General features: G+C 40.4%; 2 protein-coding genes across 3 annotated transcripts in view; both read right to left on the reverse strand.

Annotated features, from left to right (window-relative positions):
- Positions 1-13,185: 13,185 nt before the first annotated feature.
- Positions 13,186-16,632, reverse strand: LOC114552297 (extracellular calcium-sensing receptor-like). 2 transcript variants are annotated; one of them, XM_028572974.1, is made up of 6 exons: positions 16,301-16,632; positions 15,916-16,204; positions 14,910-15,722; positions 14,602-14,829; positions 14,302-14,425; positions 13,186-14,185 (listed from the first exon to the last, which is right to left on the reverse strand). In XM_028572974.1, exons 1-6 carry the CDS (start codon positions 16,540-16,542, stop codon positions 13,266-13,268), a joined length of 2,616 nt encoding a protein of 871 aa, XP_028428775.1. In that variant the 5' UTR covers positions 16,543-16,632; the 3' UTR covers positions 13,186-13,265. The 2 variants fall into 2 exon arrangements, with proteins under 2 accessions (XP_028428775.1, XP_028428776.1); XM_028572975.1 differs by lacking the exons at positions 15,916-16,204; positions 16,301-16,632 and having other exon boundaries at positions 14,302-14,428; positions 14,910-15,789.
- A 99-nt stretch (positions 16,633-16,731) lies between these two features.
- The window catches only part of LOC114553323 (extracellular calcium-sensing receptor-like), a 24,571-nt gene continuing 15,177 nt past the window's right edge, over positions 16,732-26,125 (reverse strand). Inside the window, exon 6 of the mRNA XM_028574560.1 lies at positions 16,732-17,916. Coding sequence (XP_028430361.1) covers positions 17,003-17,916 — 914 coding nt within the window. The 3' untranslated portion in view covers positions 16,732-17,002. The remainder of the gene's footprint in view (positions 17,917-26,125) is intronic.

A 26,125-nucleotide genomic window follows, 5' to 3' on the forward strand; every position in this document is an offset into this window, starting at 1 on the left:
TTATTCCTTTGTTCAAATTATAGATTCAAATTTAGATACAGTATGGCAGGTCCAATGACATATCTTTTTAAATTAACCTGTTGATCTTAATAACCAGTAGATATGTTGTTGGTACCCATGGATTCTGGAGACGAGTTACTAGTTGCACATGTAAGAGGACACGCAAAATATTCAATCTAGTTAGGCTCGATTGTAACAAAATGGAAAGTGAGACAAACACACAGTACAAAGTAGCCAGTAGCCCTATATGTCCTAAAACAGCCCAGGATCTTAGTGTTGATCCCACACTACCTTCAATAAATATATCTTCAAGCCGGTGTTTTATGTTCTTATTTGAAAAAGGAGGGCTAAAGGTCAACCAGATAAACAACACAGTAACAGGCAGAGCCTTAAATTGCTGCTGCGTGGGACAAAACAATTTCATGAAAGTATGAGCAACCCTGCAGGCAATAAACACATGTACAGTCCTCCCCAGAGCTCTTGAGTGGCAGACGACAAAAGAGATCCCGACAGCTACCCGGGACCACTCAGAGGGCTGATGGAAAGTAACTGATGGTGAAAGACAGTGCCAGGTCATGGTAAAAAATATCACCATTGTGGAGTTACTGCCATGAGCAAGATGGATTCTGTATGGTGATATTTTTATTCTTCTCATGTAGATTCCAAGCAGTACCAAAGCTGCCAGAAAAGATCTTGCAACCCATCTGCTGCTGTCTGAAAGCCGCACACCCTCTAACTTGCCTGTATGAACAGTACATTTGATGCCATCTGAGGAAATAAAAGTGTTAGATTAATAAACTTTTGAAAGGAATAAACAGCAGGCTTTCTTGCAATGAGTGACATCTATGTTTTGTTTTTTAATATACCTGCTTGTGTCAGAAATGCTTCAATTGGACAGTGTGGTGCAGAGAACTTTGATGGCATCTGTTAACAAGATAAGAAAGTTAGTAACTGCACAAACATCTCACATTCATTGAAATACAGTTAGGTGATATGACAATTTAGTGAAATTGTGTTTGACAACGCCTGTTGTGTGTGGCTGCGTATGGCTGTTCATCTGTCTCTGACTCTGCAGGAGCTCGTCAGACTAACCTGAAACACCTGAGTGTGCCCAGACTATTTAAGCCTTGTTGCTGCTGTTCCTGCTCTCCCTGTTTTTGTTGATGGTTTATTTATGTGGGTTAGTTTCATTATGCTTTGCTCGAACTTCCCCCTCATGCACACACACATCTTCACTCATGCACACCCTACTCCACTGATTTCATTCTGTAGTTAATTTGGTCTAAATGGGTTTGATTTAATGCAGTACATTTTTCAAATAGCCTGGGCACACTCCGGTGTTCCAGGTTACTCTGACAAGCTCCTGCAGATTCAGAGACAGGTGAACAGCAAAACACAGCATAGGCATGGTCATTGGATTATATAACACATTATTTGTATCACTGCATATAAATCCACTGAATTAGCCCAAAAAATACATATCTGTATCTATGGACAGTTTCACATTTTAATTTCCAATAAATTGCTATATCACAATATCTATTCTAGATATAGTTATATGTACTGTAATAGAAGATTTTATCCCGAATGCCTACACGTATATGTAAACCTCAATAACAGCAGCCATCTCTGACAATAAAATGTTAAATGCATTACCTGTTTTTATAAGCTTAATTACAACTATTAACTAGCTGGCATGGATGAAATTCTCCTGCTTTTAAAGTTTACTGTATTATGTTCATTTGTTACAACTCGCCTATCAGGAATGAGATGTTGCTGTGAAGGGCATAATGAAGGAACTGAAATGAACTGCACAGAAATACTGTAGGTGTACATGCAAACCTGCACATAGCAGATCCTGACAGATGTTGTCTTTGATTCTTCTGAGGACATCAGGCTCAGCTGGCTGTCAGTCAGGATAAAGATAAGGAATTCTGGAAATGCAGGTCCAAGTTCTCTTCTTCTGTGCAAAAAGCTTTGCAGGGTTTTGACCCTAAGGTTGCATGCCTTACATTTGTAGATACAATCCAATGTTTTCCAGTAGTCCACTTGAACAAGGCTAATGATGTGGGAGCAGTAAACCACAAATCTCAGTAGAACAGCTGAAGGACAGATACTTTGGTAATTCAAATATGTACTGTGATTATCAGTCTGCATCTGTATGAAGTAAAAAAGATAATAAATACATTTCATAATAAATTGGTGTGAGCAGAAATATTTTTCTACACACAAGACAAGCAATAATTCCATAAAAAAATCAGATTTAATTTTACATGCAACGATGGACGATTGCTGTGACTCTGGCGCTCACCTCTATTGTAAATAGCAGACAGCTGGTCTTAGACAGAAAACACACCAACAACTGCTGACATGTACACTTGCAGACATGCCTGTTGTGCATAACAGTTCCCTCCACTCTTTGCAACAAATTCACACAGCCATTAAAGACCATGCAGTTCAAAGTCACACCAGGAAAGAGGGTACAGTCTTTTTTGATTTTGTCCTGTGTGAAAATCCTGTCTGAGGCAACACTCATGTCAGGAGATCTGTACAGGTAAGAAAAGAACAAACAAATCAGTTCATGATCACATTATGTAACAAAGTATCGCATAATTAATAAGCCTTAACTACAGTCATACATTGCATTATTAACCCATCTGCTCACCATTTGTAGACGTAAGCTAAACTGTCATTTAAAAAGCCAAATAAATTGTAAAAACAACCTCTTCAAATTTAACAGTGCAACATAGAAAGCATGGCCCAACTGTAATATTGTCACTTTGTATATAATTACAGTAAAGTTACTTTAAATTATAATTGACTCATAAAAGCTTCTCTAGAGAAAGTGTCTAATTGTCTTGAAGGATCTCTCAATATGGTGTTTAGGGCCCTTTTAATTTAGGCTGGTTCCTGCTGAGGAAATCATTAAACCACAAGCTAATTGCTGATGAATATGTGGGAACCAAACTGGCTTATCCAGGTACTTAACAAAACAAAGAGCAACAAAAGGCCCCCATTATTCAGACTAGTTCCCAACTGAGGAAGTCATTAAATTACAAGCTAATTGCCAATTAATCTGTGGGAAATCACACTGAAGATGTCCTTGGCAAAACAAAAAGCAAGTTAATGAGCAAGATACAAATGGAGAAAACAGAGAACACTGCAATTTAGCAACAATTTACTCACCTGTCACATGTCATTTTCCGCTTTGTTTTGTCATGAAAAACAGAGTTTTTATATGATGCACTTGAGTTGCAGCCCTTTGTCTGTTCATCATGCCCATACTGACTGAGCTCCATACACTGGTGCAGTCTGAGCCATGTGCCAGAAGACACCATCCAAGTGAACAGTGTTAAAAAGACAAATGTGACTGTTGTCATCTCAGAGCCTCGCCTTTGGCACAGTCCGGAATCTTGCAAGGATGTATTTTATAGCTTCCCATTGGCTACTCAGGTGTAGGAGGCAACTTAATGGTCCATTCTCAGAGCTACATGCAAATACCTTTTTAATTTGCGTACAAACTGAAGGAAGTCAGGCATGCAGAATGAATCTGACAAGAATACACATGCGCCCTGTTTCCTAATAACGATCATTCTCATAGGTTTTGAGTGCTTACTGAGACAAACTTGGTTAAGGCCTTTACATTTTTACAGCTAATTCTGTAAGCATGCCGCAATAAATAGTGAAAATATGTATATGACTGTTAAGTGTGCATTAACATAAAATATATATATATATATTTTTAAATGTGTTTAACTGTCATGCAAGCCATGTATGTATATTATCTAAATTTATGAGCCTTTCTTTTAACTCTTCTCTATGTCATGTCATTCTCTACAAGAAGAAGTAGTGGACTGAACTGTGTGCAGATTCTACTTTGTTCAGTGTGTCACCACATAACCGTGAAGCTAGCAAGCTGTTTGGACAGGCCATGGCTGATGTCTTGTTAACAGTTTCTGCTCATTCTGAATGTAGCCGAGTGGTACATGTATAATATACAATTCTCCACTTAGGTTCTGTTGCTATGTGTACCACCATATCATGCTTGTTGCATGTCTTTAAAACATGGGGCTTTTTGCAGATGACATTATAACAAGTCACACCAGGAAAAGCACAGGTGTAAATAATAATATAAATCGTTAATGTTTGCTTATTATGTCACAAACTTATATCATTTTAAGTGCCTATAATAGTAGTTTAATAGTGCCTTAAGTGCATATACTATGCAGGTGTAGCAGCAGACGCAGACACATGGGTGTTTGCATAGCTGTTATGTGTTCACCCATGTAAAGGAGCCTTACAGCCCATACAACAATATATTCTGTGCTATACGTTGGGGGAAGACTCTGGATTTATAAATGTGGCGTATGCAGAAAACGGGGCTGAAAATGTGTTGGAGACAATGGGAATTGGCGACGCAGATGGTGAGGTGGTGAACTGAAGTCAGACTACAGAAAGTAAATGTGGGAATAACAATTACTTGTAATATTTTCAAGTATTGATGCCACATTTTTTTCACTCCATATCATCCACATTTTCATGGAAGATTAAATCCAGCAGTGTTATTTGTGTTTGTACTGAGTGATACTTGTTCCATAAACACCTTGTGAAATCCAACTCAAATCTTAAATAAAAATGTGTTCTTAATATTTAATCGCGCTGTCTCACTGTCACATTGTCTGCTACAGAGCACAGGAGGAGGAGATAGCCGACTGCATAGAATAGAGGATAGCATCAAATACCCTAGCATTAGAGAATGGCAGCGTAAATAACTAAATATCTGTCTTTAACCCTTGTATGGTGTTCGGGTCTGTTGGACCCGTTTTCAATGTTTGCTAAAAGAAAAATTATGCTATTTATTATTTCTTCTAACTCAAACTCATTGGCCTTGGCTCATTTTCTGTGACGAACACAAAAAATAACTTATTTTCAATGACGGTACACCCCCCCTACACATAACTATTACATATGAGGTGTTCGGTCTACTGGACCCAAGTGTATTTAAATGTAGGTGCTATGAAATTATGTTGTCTTTCTGCAACTGCTATTCCCACACAAAGTTACAAAAGTGTTACATTTCAAGCACTTTCACCTTTTCTGATTAAGTTCTAAGAAATAAGCAGCAATAATGATCAAAAATCTTGTTTCTATTTTTTTTTTTTACTTTTTTATAATTGAATTTCCTTGTTTTCTCACAAAAAACGAAAATCATGATCTCTCATGATAAATGTGATCTCACAGGGGTAAATGGCAAATATGAACCATTAATGGTGTATATATCATTGGTAATTGAGCTAGAGTAAACATCTATTAAGTATTTTTACATAAATTGTCATGGCTGTATTGATTTGAAAGCCTAATAATGTGGTGGGTCCAACAGACCCGGGAACATCGGCTGTGTAAACAAAATATGAAAACCACACAAAGGTTAATACTGTGCCAACACAGTCTCACTCCCTACTCGTCAAATGTATGACGCATGGTCAAGGACCCTGGCGTCAAGTTTCAACGAAATAGGGGTACCCTTGACGTTATTTTTCGACGAGGGGGGTCCGTCAGATAGACATTCATGTTATTCCCTCACCGTCGGATATCGACGAAAGAAAAAAACACGCCCCCCGCCCCTTAACTCGAAATCTGTGATAGTTATTGGTATTTTTAGCCCAATAACCGCTGTTTTAATCAACATTATTCACGAGATAGTATCATGGTTTATATGTATTTCTTTTTATGTTATTATTTCGGTATATTTCGGCCAGGGAAGCTGGATTGCTTTTTTGTTGATTTATGTTTTTTAAACTATAATGGTACATCTATCAACATTTATTTAGATGTTATCATGGTATTCATTTCTTTACTTTAATAATATTATTTCGGTCTTATTACCGGTGAAATATTACAGTATATGCTGTAATACAGAACATTACGATATGATCCGAGCAGGAAGCATTCAAAGCCGATAGGCCTATCCCCCAATGCAGTGCGGCCATTCATTTCAAAGAATCGGGCAGCGATCAGCTGGTCTTTAACGCCAGGATCGCTTCAATATACATATATACAGTCAGTGATTGTGTCACCAGCAACAACACGTTGCTCAGTTTTGTTCCAGTAAGTTATGAACCATAATAACGTTTAAACGAATCCGCGAAAAACTCCGGAAGTGACGTAGTACGTCCCGCTCGGCGGATACGAAAATAAAAATATATAGGCCTAACATTCGTAATATTAATGTTTTTTTCTAATGTTGTATTTGAGGAGTTAAACAATAAAGATTGTTATAATATTAAAATACAGTTTCATGTATTTGTCTACGTTTAAACGAAGTCAAGTTGTACGTGAGAATTTACACAATAAAATACTAATAATGAAAAAATTGTGTTTTATATTTAGCACTTTTATTTGCCTTATATATACTATATAAAAAACCTACAGTTGAGTGTTTAGAAATACAGCCTAATGGCTTGTTGTACTGTTGTGAAAAACAATATACAAAGAGAAGCATTTTTTTATTTTATTTTCCATACATAGTTATTTAAAAACGCAATTTTCTAATTTTGCAGTTGATGAATATTAATAGCAAAGACTAAAGGGGAAAAACATGAGTATATTTATGTGTGGGACTTAGTTTGATTTAAAATCACACTGCATTATTAGTTGTTTTAAATAAATTACTTTTTTGAAATATCAATTTATGGTAGGCCTAACATATTCATTATTATATTCAGAAGATGATCCTCATATCAATCACCGTGGTTACAGCTTGTAGCCATCCTAACCTTTGTAGCCTTTACTGAGACTACCTTTTCAAAATTAAGAAGGGACTAGTTTTAAGAAGCATTTTCAGGAAATTAAAAGGATAAGCAGATTGTTACCGAGGTTTTTGTTCACTGAGTAAGATGTATATAGCTTTGTTTGGGTATGTATACAAATACAACATTTGTATGGCTTTTTTGGCACACTTCTACCTCAGCCCTACTGCACAAAGACAAAACTCACACATCTCATTCAACCATTTCACAAGCTGAGAAAAGGGTCATGACATGGGTCAGAGCAGTGGTTCCCAACCTTTTTTCCTTGGTGCCCCCCCCCCACACACACACCTTTGAAACTGAAGTTGAGGTAACTCTCGAGATAGAGCTGGGTCAGAGGATATCAGAGGTCATAAATGATGAACCAATCCATCGGCTCTGCTCCTATAGGCCCAATGGTGTTCATATGGACAACATGCACCTTTGGCTGGAAGGCCCGTGTTGAAAGTGTGTGTTATCATTTAGAGCAGACACCCACGGTGAATCAGATGGTTTATGTTATACAAGGCTGCATTACAGAGAATTTTATTATGACTCTCATGAAGGTTGTGTAGAGGAATAGAAACCAGTTTCTCCAGGCAAGCACACAGAATATGGTCTGCTCTATCTTTATTCTCCATGCCAAGTATGAGCTCTTATCCTCTGGCAGAAGATATGGGTAAACTTAACATTTCTAAACTATAAAAACGTTGATGATGATATAGGCCTAATTTGGACCTACCTCAATTAAAACTTTAAATAATGTTGCTTGAGATTGAGGGTGTGCAATAGCTTCATGATATGAAGCATGGTTGTGTTGCTCTTGTCACTGTTTGTGAAAGATGAGCAATAGATTGTTGTTGTGTGATGTGCTTCAGTCTAGCCTATATCACTTTGTTCATGTTGTTTTTTATTTTAAGTATGTCAGCTGTATGATAAAACAATATGTCAAGTGTTATTTGTGAAGCATTTGAACTCAAGCCAAATATCCCTCTGGGGACAATAAAGTAGGCTATCTCCTGCTAAGTGGTCTCTATGATGTGTAAAAATTAAAACGTTGTCGTAGGACTATAGCAAACACATCGTTGGAAAGGTCTCAACCTGGAGAGGAACATATGTCAGTCTGAAGAGGATACATTACTCCTGCTTTGAAATATTGACCTCTGAACCTTGAACCCAGTACATGTATGAAGGCCTGTCATTTAGCAACAGAAGGTTCTACACACATAAAACCAGCTGTTATAGAAAGCTCTGGACCTCAGCTGTCATATAGATATGGTCACCAAAGTTTATCCACTGTAAGCACTGTCAAATATGGTAATAAGCTATATTCACCTATTTAACGATTCGATTTTTTAAATCGGATGACACCAGTGTGTTCTCCATCCCAAAAAAAAACCCAGGGTGTATCCAAAATTATACACTGCCAACTTCTACTTATGAGAAATATACCAATATACTTTAAAACTACAACTCCCATAAGAAACGCCACAGAAGCTGTTACAAAGCTTGAGCACTTGTAGTTTTTCCGGGGTGGGTGGGGGGACTCGTTTGGCTCCTCTTTCTGCTGTCTGCCGTGAAATGGCTTGATTCCACTTCAGATTGAGGCCGCCCGCCGGCCGGCCGAGCACACAATATATGAGACAAATGCATGAAACTGTACTTTATTATTATAACTATCTTTATTGTTTAACTCCTCAAATACAATGTTAGAAAAAAACATCAATATTACGAATATTATATATTTTTATCTTCGTATCCGCTGAGCGGGACGTACTACGTCACTTCCGGAGTTTTCGCGGATTCGTTTAAACGTTATTATGGTTCATAACTTACTGGAACAAAACTGAGCAACGTGTTGTTGCTGGTGACACAATAACTGACTGTATATATGTATATTGAAGCGATCCTGGCGTTAAAGACCAGCTGATCGCTGCCCGATTCTTTTGAAATGAATGGCCCACTGGCATTGGGGATAGGCCTATCGGCTTTGAATGCTTCCTGCTCGGATCATATCGTAATGTTCTATATTACAGCATATACTGTAATATTTCACCGGTAATAAGACCGAAATAATATTATTAAAGTAAAGAAATGAATACAATGATAACATCTAAATAAATGTTGATAGATGTAGCATTATAGTTTAAAAATATAAATCAACAAAAAAAGCAATCCAGCTTCCCTGGCGAAATATACCGAAATAATAACATAAAAAGAAATACATATAAACCATGATACTATCTCGTGAATATTGTTGATTAAAACAGCGGTTATTGGGCTAAAAATACCAATAACTGTCACAGATTTCGAGTTAGGGGCGGGGGCGTGTTTTTTTCTTTCGTCGATATCCGACGGTGAGGGAATAACATGAATGTCTATCTGACGGACCCCCCTCGTCGAAAAATAACGTCAAGGGTACCCCTATTTCGTTGAAACTTGACGCCAGGGTCCTTGACCATGCGTCATACATTTGACGAGTAGGGAGTGAGACTGTGTTGACTGTGCATATATCATCAAATGTCTGGAAATACAGCCGTCGGGCATGTCCGACGCGTTAATACTGTTCGTGACAAAACCTGCATGAAGAAAAGTGTGTTTGCCTATGTCATGATTGTGTAACGAAAGAACAACTGCCAGGGTCATTAACATACTGATCAGCATTCATGAGGTGCTTTGTATTGACTATTTATGGTTAAAAATGGGCATGTACAGGGTGGGATAAGAGGCTGATTCACGTACACACACTTGTGGGTAATATGTGATTTATAAAGGGAACATTGCTTAAAGATGTGCGAATGCACGGTTTTATAAATCAGAATTTTTTTTGGTGTATGCCATTTTTGGCTTTTGGTCATATGTACACTTTTAGTAAAGATCCTACGTTTTATAAATGAGACCCCTGGTAAGCCCAAACAGGTAGTGTGGGTGAACTGGGAACGTCTGGAGGTGACCCCTGTCCCACAGACTTTCAACTCACACCTCCGGCGGAGCTTTTCGTGCATCACTGTGGAGACCGGGGGCATTGAGCCTGAGTGGACAATGTTGCGGGGAGCTGTGGTCATAGGGTCTTAGGTGCCTCAAGGGACGGTAACCCTCGAACACCATGGTGGACACCGGTGGTCAGGGAAGCCGTCCAACTGCATCAGCCTCTGCCGCAAAGCAGCGGGTGTGGGAAAAGTTCGGAGAAGTCATGGAGAAGGACTTTCGGTCGGCCCAAGGTGGTTCTGGAAAACCTTTCACGACCTCAGGAGGGGGAAACGGGGAATCATCCAAGCGGTGTACAGTAAGGATGGGATGTTGACCTCAACTGAGGAGGTAATTGGGCGGTGGAAGGCGCACTTTGAGAAACACCTGAATCCAACTAACACACCCTCTGTTAAACGCAGAGCTGGAGTACTATAGGGGATTGTCGCCAATTTCCCTGGTGAAAGTCAGTGAGGTAGTCAAACAACTCCACAGTGGCAAAGCCCCAGGGATTGATGAGATTCGTCCAGAAATGCTGAAAGCTCTGGGTGTGGAGAGCTGTCTTGGATGACACGCCTGTGAAACATTGCGTGGACGTTTGGGACAGTACCTAAGGAGTGGCAGACTGGGGAGGTGGTTCCCCTGTTCAAAAAAGGGGACCATAGAGTGTGCCAATTACAGGGGTATCACACTTCTCAGCCTTCATAGTAAAGGGATAGTCAAACCTCAGATTGAAGAGGAACAATGCAGATTCATTTCTGGTCATGGAACAACGGACCAGCTCTTCACTCTCGCAAGGATCCTGGAGGGGGCCTGAGAGTATGCCCATCTGGCCTACATGTGATTTGTGGATTTGGAGAAGGCATATGATCGGGTCCCGAATCCAGGGTACAAGCAGCCAAAATGGGTTTCCTCAGGAGGGTGGCAGGCGTCTCCCTTAGAGATAGGGTAAGAAGCTCAGTCCTCCATGAGGAACTCAGAGTAGAGCAACTGCTCCTTTGTGTCGAAAAGAGCCAGTTGATAATATGTTGATAATAATAACATACATATTGTATACAGGTGTGAATATAAATAAGAAATATATGTTGTATGCAATGCAGATTAAGATTGTTTATTGATTGATTATTAATTATGATATATAATATTATGTGCAACATCTTTTATATAAGGGGACTAGTAATTCAGGAAGAACAGTATATTTCCTTTACATAAAGTGGAAGAACATGATTTTAGAACTTTAATAGATACTGACTCATTAATTAACATTATTAATATAAATACAAAATATGGATAAAAAAACAAAGAACGGAATCAAAACAATGTAAAATTGACAATGAATACCATTTTATTTGGCCATCACATGCTTTTTGCTGTTTTGTTCTGGCCTCAGTAAAATAACATAACATTTGGGGATAAAAATGCAACTTTTTTCTAATCCTAACCAGTTGTTTTGATGCCTAAACTTAACTGTCATGGCCATTCTCAGTACCGTCACGTCATGTTGACCGGTACCCATCAAGGAAATTAAACAACCCAACAAATGTGGTTATTATTGATCTGTAGCCAACTAAGAAGTTGGAAAGCTGAAATAATTTAAAGTCAACTGATGATTTATTTAGTTTACATGCCATAATGGTCACTTCACTTTACAGTAATTTTATAGTGGGGGAAAAATCTATTTTGAATTCATAAATCATGAAAATACCTTTTAAATGGTTAAGTGTCCCTTAGTGGTGTCATGCAGGCCTGGCGTACGGTATCTGCACATCAGAATACGGAACATATTGTATGCTGTAATGCATTTGTTGGGACTATGTTTGGAACTAAGGGCTTACAGACAGAAGCTCAATTCACATATTGAGCTGCTTGGACAGCAGATGGAGGGCCTTGATGGCTTTCTAACTAAAAAGTAAGTAATCTGAAACATTTAGTGTATATAGTGCCAAACTATTTAAAATACAACATGTATGTCAGTTTGTGAATAGGGCAAACAAGGGAACGGTACAACGGACCTTATTTTAGAGCTAAAAGAAAAACAACAAGCCCTTAATTGTTTAAAATGGAAAATGTACATGTTGTGACAAGGATGCTAATAAACATAGACCCTATTTGTTCTGCTTGAAGCAATATACCCAGTTTTTCCTGTTGTTGTGTAAAAGGATGAAGCAATCTGCAATGTTGAATCTCTAGTGTCCGCATTCTAGGGCCCTGCTGCTGCTTTCCCACCGGAGTCATGCCACTAAGTAATTAAAGTCATGCTTAATCAGATGGGCACTTACTTATCTTCAACTGTTTTTCTTCTGTGTTGTTTTTGTGGATACACGTGTAACCTTTATTTCTGCTGTATTGCATCATTGTTGTTGTTGTACGTTTGAACTTGAGAGTCTGAAGGGAAAAACTATTTTAATTTACTCCCCCTTCACATTCCCTTTATCCACCATTGTTGCTATTAAACTTTAATTGCTTTGCTTTAGATATTTGTTAAAGAAAACTTTAGCAAAGCTGAAATGAAGCTAGAGTAAGTACAGTTATGGATGTTTAGCATGAACATGTACAACTTAGATTTAGTCTGACAAGCAGAGCCTAAAATGTCACAAAATGGCCACCATAACACAATCAGCAATACTTTGACAATTTTGGATATTATATCGTCAGTATGGATGGGATGAACTATTACAGTGACTAATACCTCTTTTAGTGTACATATGCAAGTATTGTATTAAGATAGTTGAACAAATGTGAACCTATCCTTTAATCTGATTACATCTGATAACAAAATGGAGAATAAGAAATGCTTTAAATTACAGCCCATATATATTTTAACTGTAATTTGATTTAAAAGGGGGTGAACAAGGGTTGTTAGTGCAGCTTGCATACTGTACTGTCACTGTAATTAAGAATAAAAATGGTTAGCATGCAGCCCACCTATCCTGTGCTTAATGCCTTTGCACACCAAGTCCATTATATTTGTGTTGGATATTCATAAATAAATAAATATAATCTCTTGATGTGTGCATTCTGTTCACATACCATTTGGATGATTAATTTCTGATTAATGATTTTAATTAATGAAAATGATTAATTGATGATTAGTCTCTTTTCTTCAAATTTACCAAAATGTATTGAAAGGCAAACTGTTATCTTGAATGGATTTGGATAAACAGAAACATAAAAAAAATGTAAAGATGATGTTGCTTTGAAAACCTTGATGGGGCCCCTTTGGAGCCGACAAAGGTTGTCTTCTCCTTTACTCACATATTCTTTATAATGCTTATGTGTTATAATGTCAGAAGCTGCATTGCTCTGAGATTTGTCACTTTTTAGTTGTATGTGCGGGGGTATTTCTGAATGTGAAAAAGCAACACACAACAAACCTAAATATACTTAAAGATTTAGTCACTCAAACAAATGCATTTGCATTAAGGGACACTATGTTACAACAAGAAGAAGCACAGATTACATTTTGGTTGTTAAAGAGGAAAACTACATTACAAGTAATTTGGGCAATGGTTAATAACGTATATCATTGTTAGATGTCTTTCCCATTATTTGTTTCTTAGTGTTCTGCTCAGGTTTTAACAAAATTATGTAACATTTTGGCAGAAAAATGCAGAAAAGAAGTCCATAACTGGAGGCCAGAATGGCGAATATCTCCACAGCTACAGTGAACTTCCCAGGAGAGCTGACATATGCTGGGATAAAGGTGATCCATACTGCGCAGAATATCAGCATGCTGAAGGTGATAAATTTAGCTTCATTGAAATTATCAGGCAGCTTTCGAGCCAAAAAAGCGAGTACATAACATAGGACAGCAAGGAGTCCTATGTATCCTAACACAACCCAGAACGCTACAGGTGACCCCAGGGCGCACTCAAGAATAATCTTCTCTTGATATTGTTTCATATTTTTGAAAGGAAAAGAAGGGTTAATTATCAGCCAGAGTATGCAAATAAGAACCTGTATGAGAGTGAAACCCACAACAGTGAGTCTCTGCTGTGCAGGCCCAAACCATTTCATGAAATTACTACCTGGAAGTGTGGCCCTGAAGGCCATTAAAACCACTATAGTTTTCCCCAGAACACAAGAGATACAGAGGACAAATGTGATGCCGAATGCCGTGTGTCGCAGCATGCAGGACCACTCAGAGGGCCGGCCTATGAAGGTCAGAGAACACAGGAAACACAGAGTCAAGGAGAAGAGCAGCAGGAAGCTCAGCTCAGAGTTGTTGGCTCGTACTAGTGGGGTTTCTCTGTGGCCATAGAAGATTAGCATTGTGATCATAGTTAGAAAAACTCCCAGCAGAGAAAATAAGGCTAACAATGTTCCCAGGATTTCATCATATGCCAAAAATTCTATTTCTTTATGGATGCAGGCATCTCTCTGCTTGTTGGACCAGTACTCTGGTGGGCATTTCATACAGTCTATTGAATCTGCAACAACAAAAATACAGTGTGTTACAGTTCTGTTTTTTTCATTCATGTCATCATGTGTAATATTGTATTGCATTCTAAACAACAAATGAAATACTGCTACAATGTTTATTTACCTGTTAAATTACTGATCTCGCCTGCTGGACAGGGTATGCAATTATAACAGCAGACTGGCTTTCCTTCCTGGTGAACCTTACGAGTTCCTGGGAGACAGCTCTCACTGCAGACTGACACAGGAACCTCCTACACACATAAGCACAATTCATAAACACAAATCGTTTGCAATAATAAAAATATGTACAGTTAAATACACATAAAATTATAAAACTCATCACCCATATCAACTTTTTTCGAACAATCAATTTTTAGTGAATCAGTAAACAGTTGACAAGTCCAAACCTCAGTGTCTGCTTTACCTCAGTCAGCCCATTTCCCCGGAAAACTGGGATGTTGTTCATGATAAATTGATGATTTTCTGGAAGAGAAGCATCGTAAATCCCAACTGTTACTACTTCCATGGTCCCTTTGTTTGTCATTTGTAAATTAACAAGTTCATATTTTGCTGGTGAGTCTCCATTACTGTCAAAATGAACTCTTTCCCCTTCCTCAGTGGTGAAATTCACTGTGTTGAGATATTGCAGGACCTAGCAAAAAAAATGATACAGAGATAAATGACAGGTTCTTGTTGTTTTCCCACTGTCACACTTAACTGATGGTTTCTCACCTGCCATGATTGAATGTGTTTGGTATCAGCACATCTACCATTTGCAAAGGGCCCTTTACCCTCCTCACATTTAATTAGGTTGTCAAGAGCATGAGCCACTGCGTAAACTGACTTGTATACATTATTGGTGAATCTCAGCTCAGACACATCAGTTAACTGGGATTGAACATTCTGCAAACTTTCAAAGCCACTGCATGGCTTTCTTTGTGTGTTAGCAGTGTCATTCAGAGCACAGTCAAACACCTCTTCCCAGAAATCTCTGACAAACTGACTGTCAGGAAACTGTGAGTAGTGGAGCCGCCTCAGGTGCTCCTCCAGCCCCGGGATCTTAGTTGTGCTGACAGTGAAGCCAAGTGAGCCAACCAGGAGACTGTGCCCCTCACTGTCAGTCAGAGAGTAATCTGTGATCCAGGCGTCACTGCCAACCCACTGCAGTCCTGTAATGTTCTGTTTGTACAATTCAGTCGATAGCACATTCATTTCACTGTGAGACACAAAAGCCATGATCACTTTGGAAGTGGCATGCTTAATGATCTCTATTATTCTCTGCAGGCTATCAGGTGGATCTGATGATGAAAATGTTTCAGAATACTCAATGCACACTCCATATTCTTGTGCAACTTGGATAAATGCAGCTATGCCATTGAGGCCATATTCGTTATCCACAGCTAGAGCCCCAATCCAGGTCCAACCAAAGTGCCTGACCAGCTTTGCCAATGCTCTGCTTTGGTAGTAGTCACTGGGAATAGTTCTGAAAAAAGTGGGATACTCTTTCCTGTTGCTCAGACAGGCACAGGTGGCAAAATGGCTGATCTGCAGTGAAAGATACAAACATCTTATTGGCAGTTGCAAAGCAAACATTAAAAATTCTTGCATAATGACCATTTTGATTCATGCTACAGTTATAATTTTGCAGAGCATTGTCATGAACTATATTTACAACAGCACAACACAAAATCAAATAACACTTCACACTAACTGCAATGCATTTTCTTCTTTGACTTACCACAGGCATATGAAACCTTCCAACAACTTGTGCAAATGCAATAGTTGGTCTTGAGCCTGAATGTCCCAAGATAGCTTGCACTGTCTCAGTTTCAGTGCAGATCTCATCACTGATTTCTTCCTTTAGTCCGCTCAAGAGTACCAGTGCAGCTCTCAGTATGTCCATAGTTCCACAATTATCATAGATCTTGTAGCCAAGTTTAACATTAGGGAGCAAATCAGGATTTGTGTTGATCTCATTAACAGCAAATATCACTGTTTGAGCAAATTTGAATTCTCTAAAATTGAAGCTGGGGTGATGAAAGGGTTATATCTTTGTGTTAAAGTCTTAATTACAATACAAAATACACATAAACCTATTTTTAAATAGGTCCAAAAATACATACTTTTTGCATTTTCGTACATCTGGAAATGTCTGAAATGTGTTGATTACATAATCCTGCCCTGTGCGAAATGAAAAAATGCCTCCAATAATAAGGTTGCCGTCTTGGGCTAGTTCAGGTGGTTGTGCTGAGCCTTGCAGACGGCACACAGAGTCTCCCCTCCTCATAAGCAGAAACAAAAGGAGAAGCCTTAACAATGGCATGGCTTTGCTCTTCAGGTTGGCCCAATCAGCTCTACAGCTCATAGCAGGGATTTATGCATCTTTAACAACAAGGGGGATGTTATCATGGTTGAGCAAAAGCCTCAGGAGACCAGAGCAAACCACACAGGTTAAGCCAATTGTGTTTTTCTCTGTGAAAATGTTTTACTTTTTTGTATAACTGTAATAAATGTGAGTGAAATCAGTAAGGAATTAAGTATAGGGCCTGTCCATTTATTTGCACCTAATTTTATGTATATATTAGTTGATATATTTATATGTATATATTTGGTTGTAATAAAAGATGCCATCTCAATATGCTATGTCACAAATAAAATGATATAGGCTACAGTGGAAATATACTACAGAGTACAATGCAAATACAAGTCTTCAGTAAAAATAATATAGATGTCTACTTGACAGTGTGTCAAGTCACAGTAACAATTGATTATGTAAAATTATCTTGGCACTTAAATACCTTTGCTACTATATTGTTAATTAGTTTTCAGAATGAGTTTGGGTCCCCCTTCCCCATTATATTCTTTTTTGTATTATTCTCTGGTTTCAGTAAGATAATATAACATTTTGGAATAAAAATACAAAAGAGCAGTCCAAAACTGGAGGCCAGAATAGCAAATATCTCCACAGCAACACTGAACTTCCCAGGAGAGCTGATATACGCTGGGATAAAAGTGATCCATACGGCACAGAATATCAACATGCTAAAGGTGATAAATTTGGCATCATTGAAATTATCAGGCAGTTTTCGAGCCAGAAAAGCAAGAATGAAACATAACATGGCCAGAAGTCCTATGTACCCAAGTACACCCCAAAAACCTACAGCTGAGCCCAGTGCACACTCTAAGATGATTTTGTCCTTGAATTTCTTAAAATTGATGAATGGAAAAGGAGGAGAAATTGTTAACCAGATGATACATATGATAACTTGTATAAGAGTGAAACCCAGAACACTGAGTTTCTGCTGTGTAGGCCCAAACCATTTCATGACATTACTACCTGGAAGTGTGGCCCTGAAGGCCATTAACACCACTATAGTTTTCCCCAGAACACAAGAGATACAGAGGACAAAGGTGATGCCGAATGCTGTGTGTCGCAGCATGCAGGACCACTCAGAGGGCCGGCCTATGAAGGTCAGAGAACACAGGAAACACAGAGTCAAGGAGAAGAGCAGCAGGAAGCTCAGCTCAGAGTTGTTGGCCCTGACAATAGGAGTTTTCCTGTATCTGAAGAAAATGAATGCCACAACAGCAGTGATGCATGTTCCAAATAAGGATGCTGCAGTGAGCAGCGCTCCCATAATGTCTTCATATGATAGAAACTCTGCCTCCTTCTTCACACAAGCATCTCTTCTCTCATTTGACCAGAACTCAGGGTGGCAACGCACACAGGTGATGGAATCTGAAAAATAATATTACTTGCTCAGTGCATTATTCAATATATTTTGTAAAATATTTATATATATATATATATATATATATATATATATATATATATATATATATATATATATTTCCTGTAAAGGTATCAGGCTGAAAATTTCAGTGCACAATTTCACTCCCAATGCATTAACTGCAGTTTAAGAGTGAGATGTCCAAACCTCAGTAGATGAGACTAAATCCATCTGCAATAGTATAAACATTATTTAATAATATTATTTAATAATATTAATAATAATAAAAAGAAAGGGATTTATAATTAACTTTATAATAATCATTTCTGGCCTTGACTCATTGTGGTTGTATCAAGTAATACACAGCTGCTCTTAACGCACGCCATAATCCCTCCTGAATCTGCAGTAATTCTAAATACATACATACTCGAGTTACATACATTTTTCATATTGTGGCTATAAACTATGACTTCAGTCATATATATATATATATATATATATATATATATATATATATATATATATATATATATATTTGTTGAGGATATCTGGTACTTGCCATATTAACTTCTTATGGAAGGATATTGATTTTCTTGTTTGGTTAAAATACTGCATACCTAGTATGTAATCCCTGCAGGGATTTCCCCTTCCCAGACTTTTGAAATGAGATTATAAAACAAATTTCAGACATTTGTTTTTTTGAACACTTCAGTGCAAAACCTTGCATTACATGTTACTACCAACCCAGTCTCACGTCAGTTCGTGATGGCATTACTAAATTAAATCTATTAGAACGTGATACCATTACGTTATTGTGAAGATTTACGTGTTGGGGTCACGTTTTTTAAACTAATGTATTTCAATGGGAAGCATTTTATGTAATCACAGCACGAATCCTTCTGCCAGTCGGGCTGCAGCAGAGAAGCTTTATAGAGCTTTGATATTATTGGTATTTTTAGCCCAATAACCGCTGTTTTAATCAACATTTATTCACCAGATCTTATCACCGTTTATATGTATTTCTTTTAATGTTATTACTTTGGTCTATTTCGGCCAGGGAAGCTGGATTGCTTTGTTGTTTGTTGATATTTCTAAAACTATAATGCTACATCTATCAACATTTATTTAGCTGTTATCATGGTATGCATTTCTTTATTTTAATAATATTATTTCGGTCTTGTTACCGGTGAAATATTACAGTAAATAAGACAGAACAGTTAGTAGGCTGCAATATGAGCCGAGCTGGCGCATTCAAAGCCGATGTCCCACAATGCAATGCGGGCATTCATTCACAGAATCAGACGGCGATCAGCGGGTCTTTAGCGCCTGTATCGCTTCAATATACGTAAGGGATAATGTAGAGCGTTGTTATAGCAAATACAACAACGGGGTGATCAGGACCCTGACGCCAATATTCTTTCAGCGGATTGATTGATAGCTCTCCTCCAGAGGGAACAGAACTGCGTCCATGGCCATCAGCTGAAGACTCCGGAAGTGACGTAGTAATTACCGCTCGGCGGATAGAAAAGATACAAATACATAATATTCGTAATATTGATGTTTTTGTCTAACGTTGTATTTGAGGATGTAAACAATAAAGATAGCAATAATAACTAGAACTGCAAGCAGTTATGAACGGGGCCCAAGCCTCCGACGCCGCCCGTCTCCATGGCCGCCAGCCTCCGACGCCGCCAGCCTCCATCGCCGCCAGCCTCCGACGCCGTCCGCCTCCGACGCCATTCGCCTCCTATGCCCGTCGTCCGCGATGCCCCCGGAGCCGCGCCAGTCGCACCCGAAGAAGCGCGAAGCTGCGCCGATGCGGGACTCCAAGCATTGAGTAGGGGGGGCACACGTCGGTGAATATCGAGAGGTTTGATGCGCGAGGTCTGCGGTACTCTGCTTTTGAAAATGTAGTGGTTAACAGTTCGTCTCCATGCATGCACAGACTGCTTTTAACAATTTCTACTATAAACAAACTTCTTAACCCCTGACCACAGGGGACAGCAGAGAGAAATGAGAGAGTGACTGAGAGGGTGGTGGTCCAAAAGTTATGGACCAAATTCGCCAAATTTGGTACAGCGCCTCGGAACGCCATGCCGAGCGAGCGCCACAAATTTTGTGTTGATTGCTTTTACTGTGGCAGAGATATCGCAATTGCATATTTCCCATTTAAATGCATTGAGTCAGTGGGCGAAACAATAAACGTTGCTTATAGCGCCCCTAAAGGTTGATCTTCGCCAAATTTGGTAGAACGCCGGGACGCCATGTCGAGCGAGCACCACAAAGTTTGTGTTGATTGCTTTTACTGTGGCAGAGATATTGCAATTGCATATTTCCCATTTAAATGCATTGAGTAAGTGGGCGAAACAAATAAACGTTGCTTATAGCGCCCCCTAAAGGCCGATCTTCGCCAAATTTGGTACAGCGCCTCGGAAAGCCATCCCGAAAGAGCACCACAAATTTTGTGTTGATTGCTTTTACTGTGGCAGAGATATTGCAATAGCAAATTTCCCTTTGAAATGTACTAAGAAAATTGGCGGAAAACAAATAAACTTTACTTACGGCGCCCCTAAAGGCCGATCTTCGCCAAATTTGGTACACAGTATCGTAGTGGAATGTTGAACAAGGATCTCAAGTCATTTGGTGATAAATTTAAATTTAACCGAGATATGATATGATACGTGTGTCGAGCTATCTAGGACAATTTGTTTGGTTGTCAAATTGGCATACTTCAACGTAGCAAAACGATTTCCATAACTTTTGTCAGGTCCATCTGGAGATGCTAACTACCAGGTTTCAGGCAGATCGGTCGAACGGCCTAGGACGAGTTCGCTGAAAAGTTGGTTTTGCACGTTCTGCCGATACTGCGAAAAAACGTTTGCGCGGAAATGGGCGGGGCCTATATCAGGCAATTCAGCTTGATTCAAGGAACACGTGGATGTAAGAATTTCTAATGTGTGATGTGTATTGTGGGAGTTAATGACAAAAAACCATTACAGCGCCACCTAGTGGTCCACATGTGTAATTTTTGGTAGGTGTGATCCATGGCCCATTGTCCATCTACCCTGTAAATTTAAAGTTGTTCACATTAGCGTAAGTGGTGAATCTAGAGTTGGGTCACATTGGGTCCCATAGGCCACGCCCACTTTGACCCCTAGGTACTCCATTCTAGGGATGGCCTCAGGATTGGCCCCAGATGGTACCCATCAAATTCGTGATAAATCGGATGAGCCGCTCATGAGATATAAACTTTTTTTGTATTTGTAGCGCCCCCTAGCGACCAATTTTCTTAAAACGCATGGGGTCCCCAGAGGGGCATGGCAAAGCATAATCTAAAGTTTGGGGTTGATAGCTTTCATTTTGGCTGAGATATGGCAAAGTTGGTGTTTTCATAGTTAGCTACTCAAATTTGTTTGTGCGTTATATGCGCAATTTTCATCGTATAAAATTTATTTCCATAACTTTTAGTCAGGCCAGTGTGGAGATGCCACGGTCCAAGTTTCGTGCAGATCGGTCGCACGGTCTAGGAGGAGTTCGAAAAAGTAGGTTTTTGATAAATTGCGATTTTAAAGGCATAAAAGTCCAGGCGGAAATGGGCGTGGCCTATATCACGTGATTCAGTTGGATCCAGGGAACGCGTAGATGTATTGTTTTTGAATGTCGGATGTACGGTTTGGGAGTTATGGGGCCAAACGCGTTTTTGTCTGCTATAGCGCCACCTAGGGGTGGAAATGGGTCAATTTTTGCGCCTGAGGTCCTTGCGGGGTTTTGGACCAGTCCTGAAAATGGCAACTCCCCACTATGTACGGTTTAGGCTGCAGTCAGAGTTTTAGGCGAAGAGAAGAAGAATAATAATAAAACTAGAACTGCAAGCAGTTATGAACGCTTTCCTTCGGGGGGCCCAAGCCTCCGAACGGGCCCGCTTGACGCCCTGCCTCCATAGCCGCCAGCCTCCGGCGCCGCCAGCCTCCATCGCCGCCAGCCTCCGACGCCTGGCCCGGCCCGACGCCATTCGCCCGATGCCCGCCGCCGTCCGCGACGCCCGGAGTTGCCGCCAGTCGCTCTAAGAAGCGCCGAAGCTGCGCCGATGCGGGACTCCAAGCATTGAGTAGGGGGGGCACACGTCGGTGAATATCGAGAGGTTTGATGCGCGAGGTCTGCGGTACTCTGCTTTTGAAAATGTAGTGGTTAACAGTTCGTCTCCATGCATGCACAGACTGCTTTTAACAATTTCTACTATAAACAACCTTGAGACAGTCTTAACCCCCTGACCACAGGGGACAGCAGAGAGAAATGAGAGAGTGACTGAGAGGGTGGTGGTCCAAAAGTTATGGACCAAACAAATAAATTTGGTACAGCGCTCGAACGCCATGCCGAACTAATTAGCGCCACAAATTTTGTGTTGATTGCTTTTACTGTGGCAGAGATATCGCAATTGCATATTTCCCATTTAAATGCATTGAGAAAGTGGTGGGAAACAAATAAACGTTGCTTATAGCGCCCCTAAAGGCCGATCTTCGCCAAATTTGGTAGAACGCCCTCGACGCCATGCCGAGCGAGCACCACAAATTTTGTGTTGATTGCTTTTACTGTGGCAGAGATATTGCAATTGCAAATTTCCCATTTAAATGCATTGAGTAAGTGGGCTTAAACAAATAAACGTTGCTTATAGCGCCCCTAAAGGCCGATCTTCGCCAAATTTGGTACAGCGCCTCAGAAAGTCATCCCGAAAGAGCACCACAAATTTTGTGTTGATTGCTTTTACTGTGGCAGAGATATTGCAATAGCAAATTTCCCTTTGAAATGTACTAAGAAAATTGGCGGAAAACAAATAAACTTTACTTACGGCGCCCCTAAAGGCCGATCTTCGCCAAATTTGGTACACAGTATCGTAGTGGAATGGTGAACAAGGATCTCAAGTCATTTGGTGATAAATTTAAATTTAACCGAGATATGATATGATACGGTGTCGTAGCTATCTAGGACAATTTGTTTGGTTGTCAAATTGGCATACTTCAACGTAGCAAAACGATTTCCATAACTTTTTGTCAGGTCCATCTGGAGATGCTAACTACCAGGTTTCGCGTGCAGATCGGTCGAACGGCCCAGGACGAGTTCGCGAAAGTTGGTTTTGCACGCTTGCGCCGATACTGCATTTAAAAAAACGTTTGCGCGGAAATGGGCGGGGCCTATATCAGGCAATTCAGCTTGATTCAAGGAACACGTGGATGTAAGAATTTCTAATGTGTGATGTGTATTGTGGGGAGTTAATGACAAAAACCATTACAGCGCCACCTAGTGGTCCACATGTGTAATTTTTGGTAGGTGTGATCCATGGCCCATTGTCCATCTACCCTGTAAATTTAAAGTTGTTCACATTAGTGTAAGTGGTGAATCTAGAGTTGGGTCACATTGGGTCCCATAGGCCACGCCCACTTTGACCCCTCGGTACTCCATTCTAGGGATGGCCTCAGGATTGGGCACAGATGGTACGAATCAAATTTCGTATAAATCGGATGAGCCGCTCATGAGATATAAACTTTTTGTAGTTGTAGCGCCCCCCTAGCGACCAATTTTCTTAAACGCATGGGGTCCCTCCAGAGGGGCATGGCAAAGAATAATCTAAAGTTTGGGGTTGATAGCTTTCATTTTGGCGGAGATATGGCAAAGTTGGTGTTTTCTTAGTTAGCTATGCAAATTTGCTTTGTGCGTTATATGCGCAATTTTTATCGTATAAAATTTATTTCCATAACTTTTAGTCAGGCCAGTCTGGAGATGCCACGGTCCAAGTTTCGTGCAGATCGGACGACGGTCTCGGAGGAGTTCGAAAAAGTAGGTTTTTGATAAATCGCGATTTTTAAAGGCATAAAAGTCCAGGCGGAAATGGGCGTGGCCTATATCACGTGATTCATTTGGATCCAGGGAACGTCGATGTATTGTTTTTGAATGTCGGGTGTACGGTTTGGGAGTTATGGGGCCAAACGCGTTTTTTTTCATATAGCGCCACCTAGTGGTGGAAATGGGTGAATTTTTGCGCCTGAGGTCCTTGCGGGGTTTGGGACCAGTCCTGAAAATGGCAACTCCCCCACTATGTACGGTTTAGGCTGCAGTCGGAGTTTTAGGCGGAGAAGAAGAAGAATAAAAAAACTAGAACTGCAAGCAGTTATGAACGGGCCCAAGCCTCCCGACGCCTAACCAGCCTCCATAGCCGCCCAGCCTCCGGGACGCCGCCAGCCTCCATCGCCGCCAGCCTCCACGCCGCCCGCCCGACGCCATATTCGCCCGATGCCCGCCGTCCGCGACGCCCGGAGCCGCGCCAGTCGCGCCCGGAAGAAGCGAAGCTGCGCCCGATGCGGGACTCCAAGCATTGAGTAGGGGGCACACGCCGGTGAATATCGAGGTTTGATGCGCGAGGTCTGGCGGTACTCTGCTTTTGAAAATGTAGCGGTTAACAGTTCGCCTCCATGCATGCACAGACTGCTTTTAACAATTTTCTACTATAAACAACCTTTCTTAACCCCTGACCACAGGGGACAGCAGAGAGAAATGAGAGAGTGACTGAGAGGGTGGTGGTCCAAAAGTTATGGACCAAATTCGCCAATTTGGTACAGCGCCTCGGAACGCCATGCCGAGCGAGCGCCACAAATTTTGTGTTGATTGCTTTACTGTGGCAGAGATATCGCAGAGAATTGCATATTTCCCATTTAAATGCATTGAGTCAGTGGGCATGTCGAAAACAAATAAACGTTGCTTATAGCGCCCCCTAAAGGCCGATCTTCGCCAAATTTGGTACAGCGCCTCAGAAAGCCATCCCGAAGAGCACCACAAATTTTGTGTTGATTGCTTTTACTGTGGCAGAGATATTGCAATAGCAAATTTCCCTTTGAAATGTACTAAGAAACATGGAAAACAAATAAACTTTACTTACGGCGCCCCTAAAGGCCGATCTTCGCCAAATTTGGTACACAGTATCGTAGTGGAATGGTGAACAAGGATCTCAAGTCATTTGGTGATAAATTTAAATTTAACCGAGATATGATATGATACGTGTGTCGAGCTATCTAGGACAATTTGTTTGGTTGTCAAATTGGCATACTTCAACGTAGCAAAAACGATTTCCATAACTTTTTGTCAGGTCCATCTGGAGATGCTAACTACCAGGTTTCGCAGATCGGTCGAACGGCTCAGGACGAGTTCGCGAAGTTGGTTTTGCACGCTGGCGCCGATACTGCGAAAAAACGTTTGCGCGGAAATGGCGGGGCCTATATCAGGCAATTCAGCTTGATTCAAGGAACACGTGGATGTAAGAATTTTAATGTGTGATGTGTATTGTGGGAGTTAATGACAAAAAAACCATTACAGCGCCACCTAGTGGTCCACATGTGTAATTTTTGGTAGGTGTGATCCACGGCCCATTGTCCATCTACCCTGTAAATTTAAAGTTGTTCACATTAGTGTAAGTGGTGAATCTAGAGTTGGGTCACATTGGGTCCCAAAGGCCACGCCCACTTTGACCCTCGGTATCCATTCTAGGGATGGCCTCAGGATTGGGCACAGATGGCAACGAATCAAATTTCGTATAAATCGGATGAGCCGCTCATGAGATATAAACTTTTTTAGTTGTAGCGCCCCCCAGCGACCAATTTTCTTAAAACGCATGGGGTCCCTCCAGAGGGGCATGGCAAAGAATAATCTAAAGTTTGGGGTTGATAGCTTTCATTTTGGCGGAGAGATATGGCAAAGTTGGTGTTTTCTTAGTTAGCTATGCAAATTTGCTTGTGCGTTATATGCGCAATTTTTATCGATATAAAATTTATTTCCATAACTTTTTAGTCAGGCCAGTCTGGAGATGCCACGGTCCAAGTTTCGTGCAGATCGGACGCACGGGTCTCGGAGGAGTTCGAAAAAGTAGGTTTTTGATAAATCGCGATTTTAAAGGCATAAAAGTCCAGGCGGAAATGGGCGTGGCCTATATCACGTGATTCATTTGGATCCAGGGAACGTAGATGTATTGTTTTTGAATGTCGGGTGTACGGTTTGGGAGTTATGGGGCCAAACGCGTTTTTTTCTGAAATAGCGCCACCCAGTGGTGGAAATGGGTGAATGTTTGCGCCTGAGGTCCTTGCGGGTTTGGGACCAGTCCTGAAAATGGCAACTCCCACTATGTACGGTTTAGGCTGCAGTCGAGTTTTAGGCGGAGAAGAAGAAGAATAATAA

This window comes from Perca flavescens, chromosome 3, assembly GCF_004354835.1.
Source record: "Perca flavescens isolate YP-PL-M2 chromosome 3, PFLA_1.0, whole genome shotgun sequence".
NCBI lineage: Eukaryota > Metazoa > Chordata > Actinopteri > Perciformes > Percidae > Perca > Perca flavescens.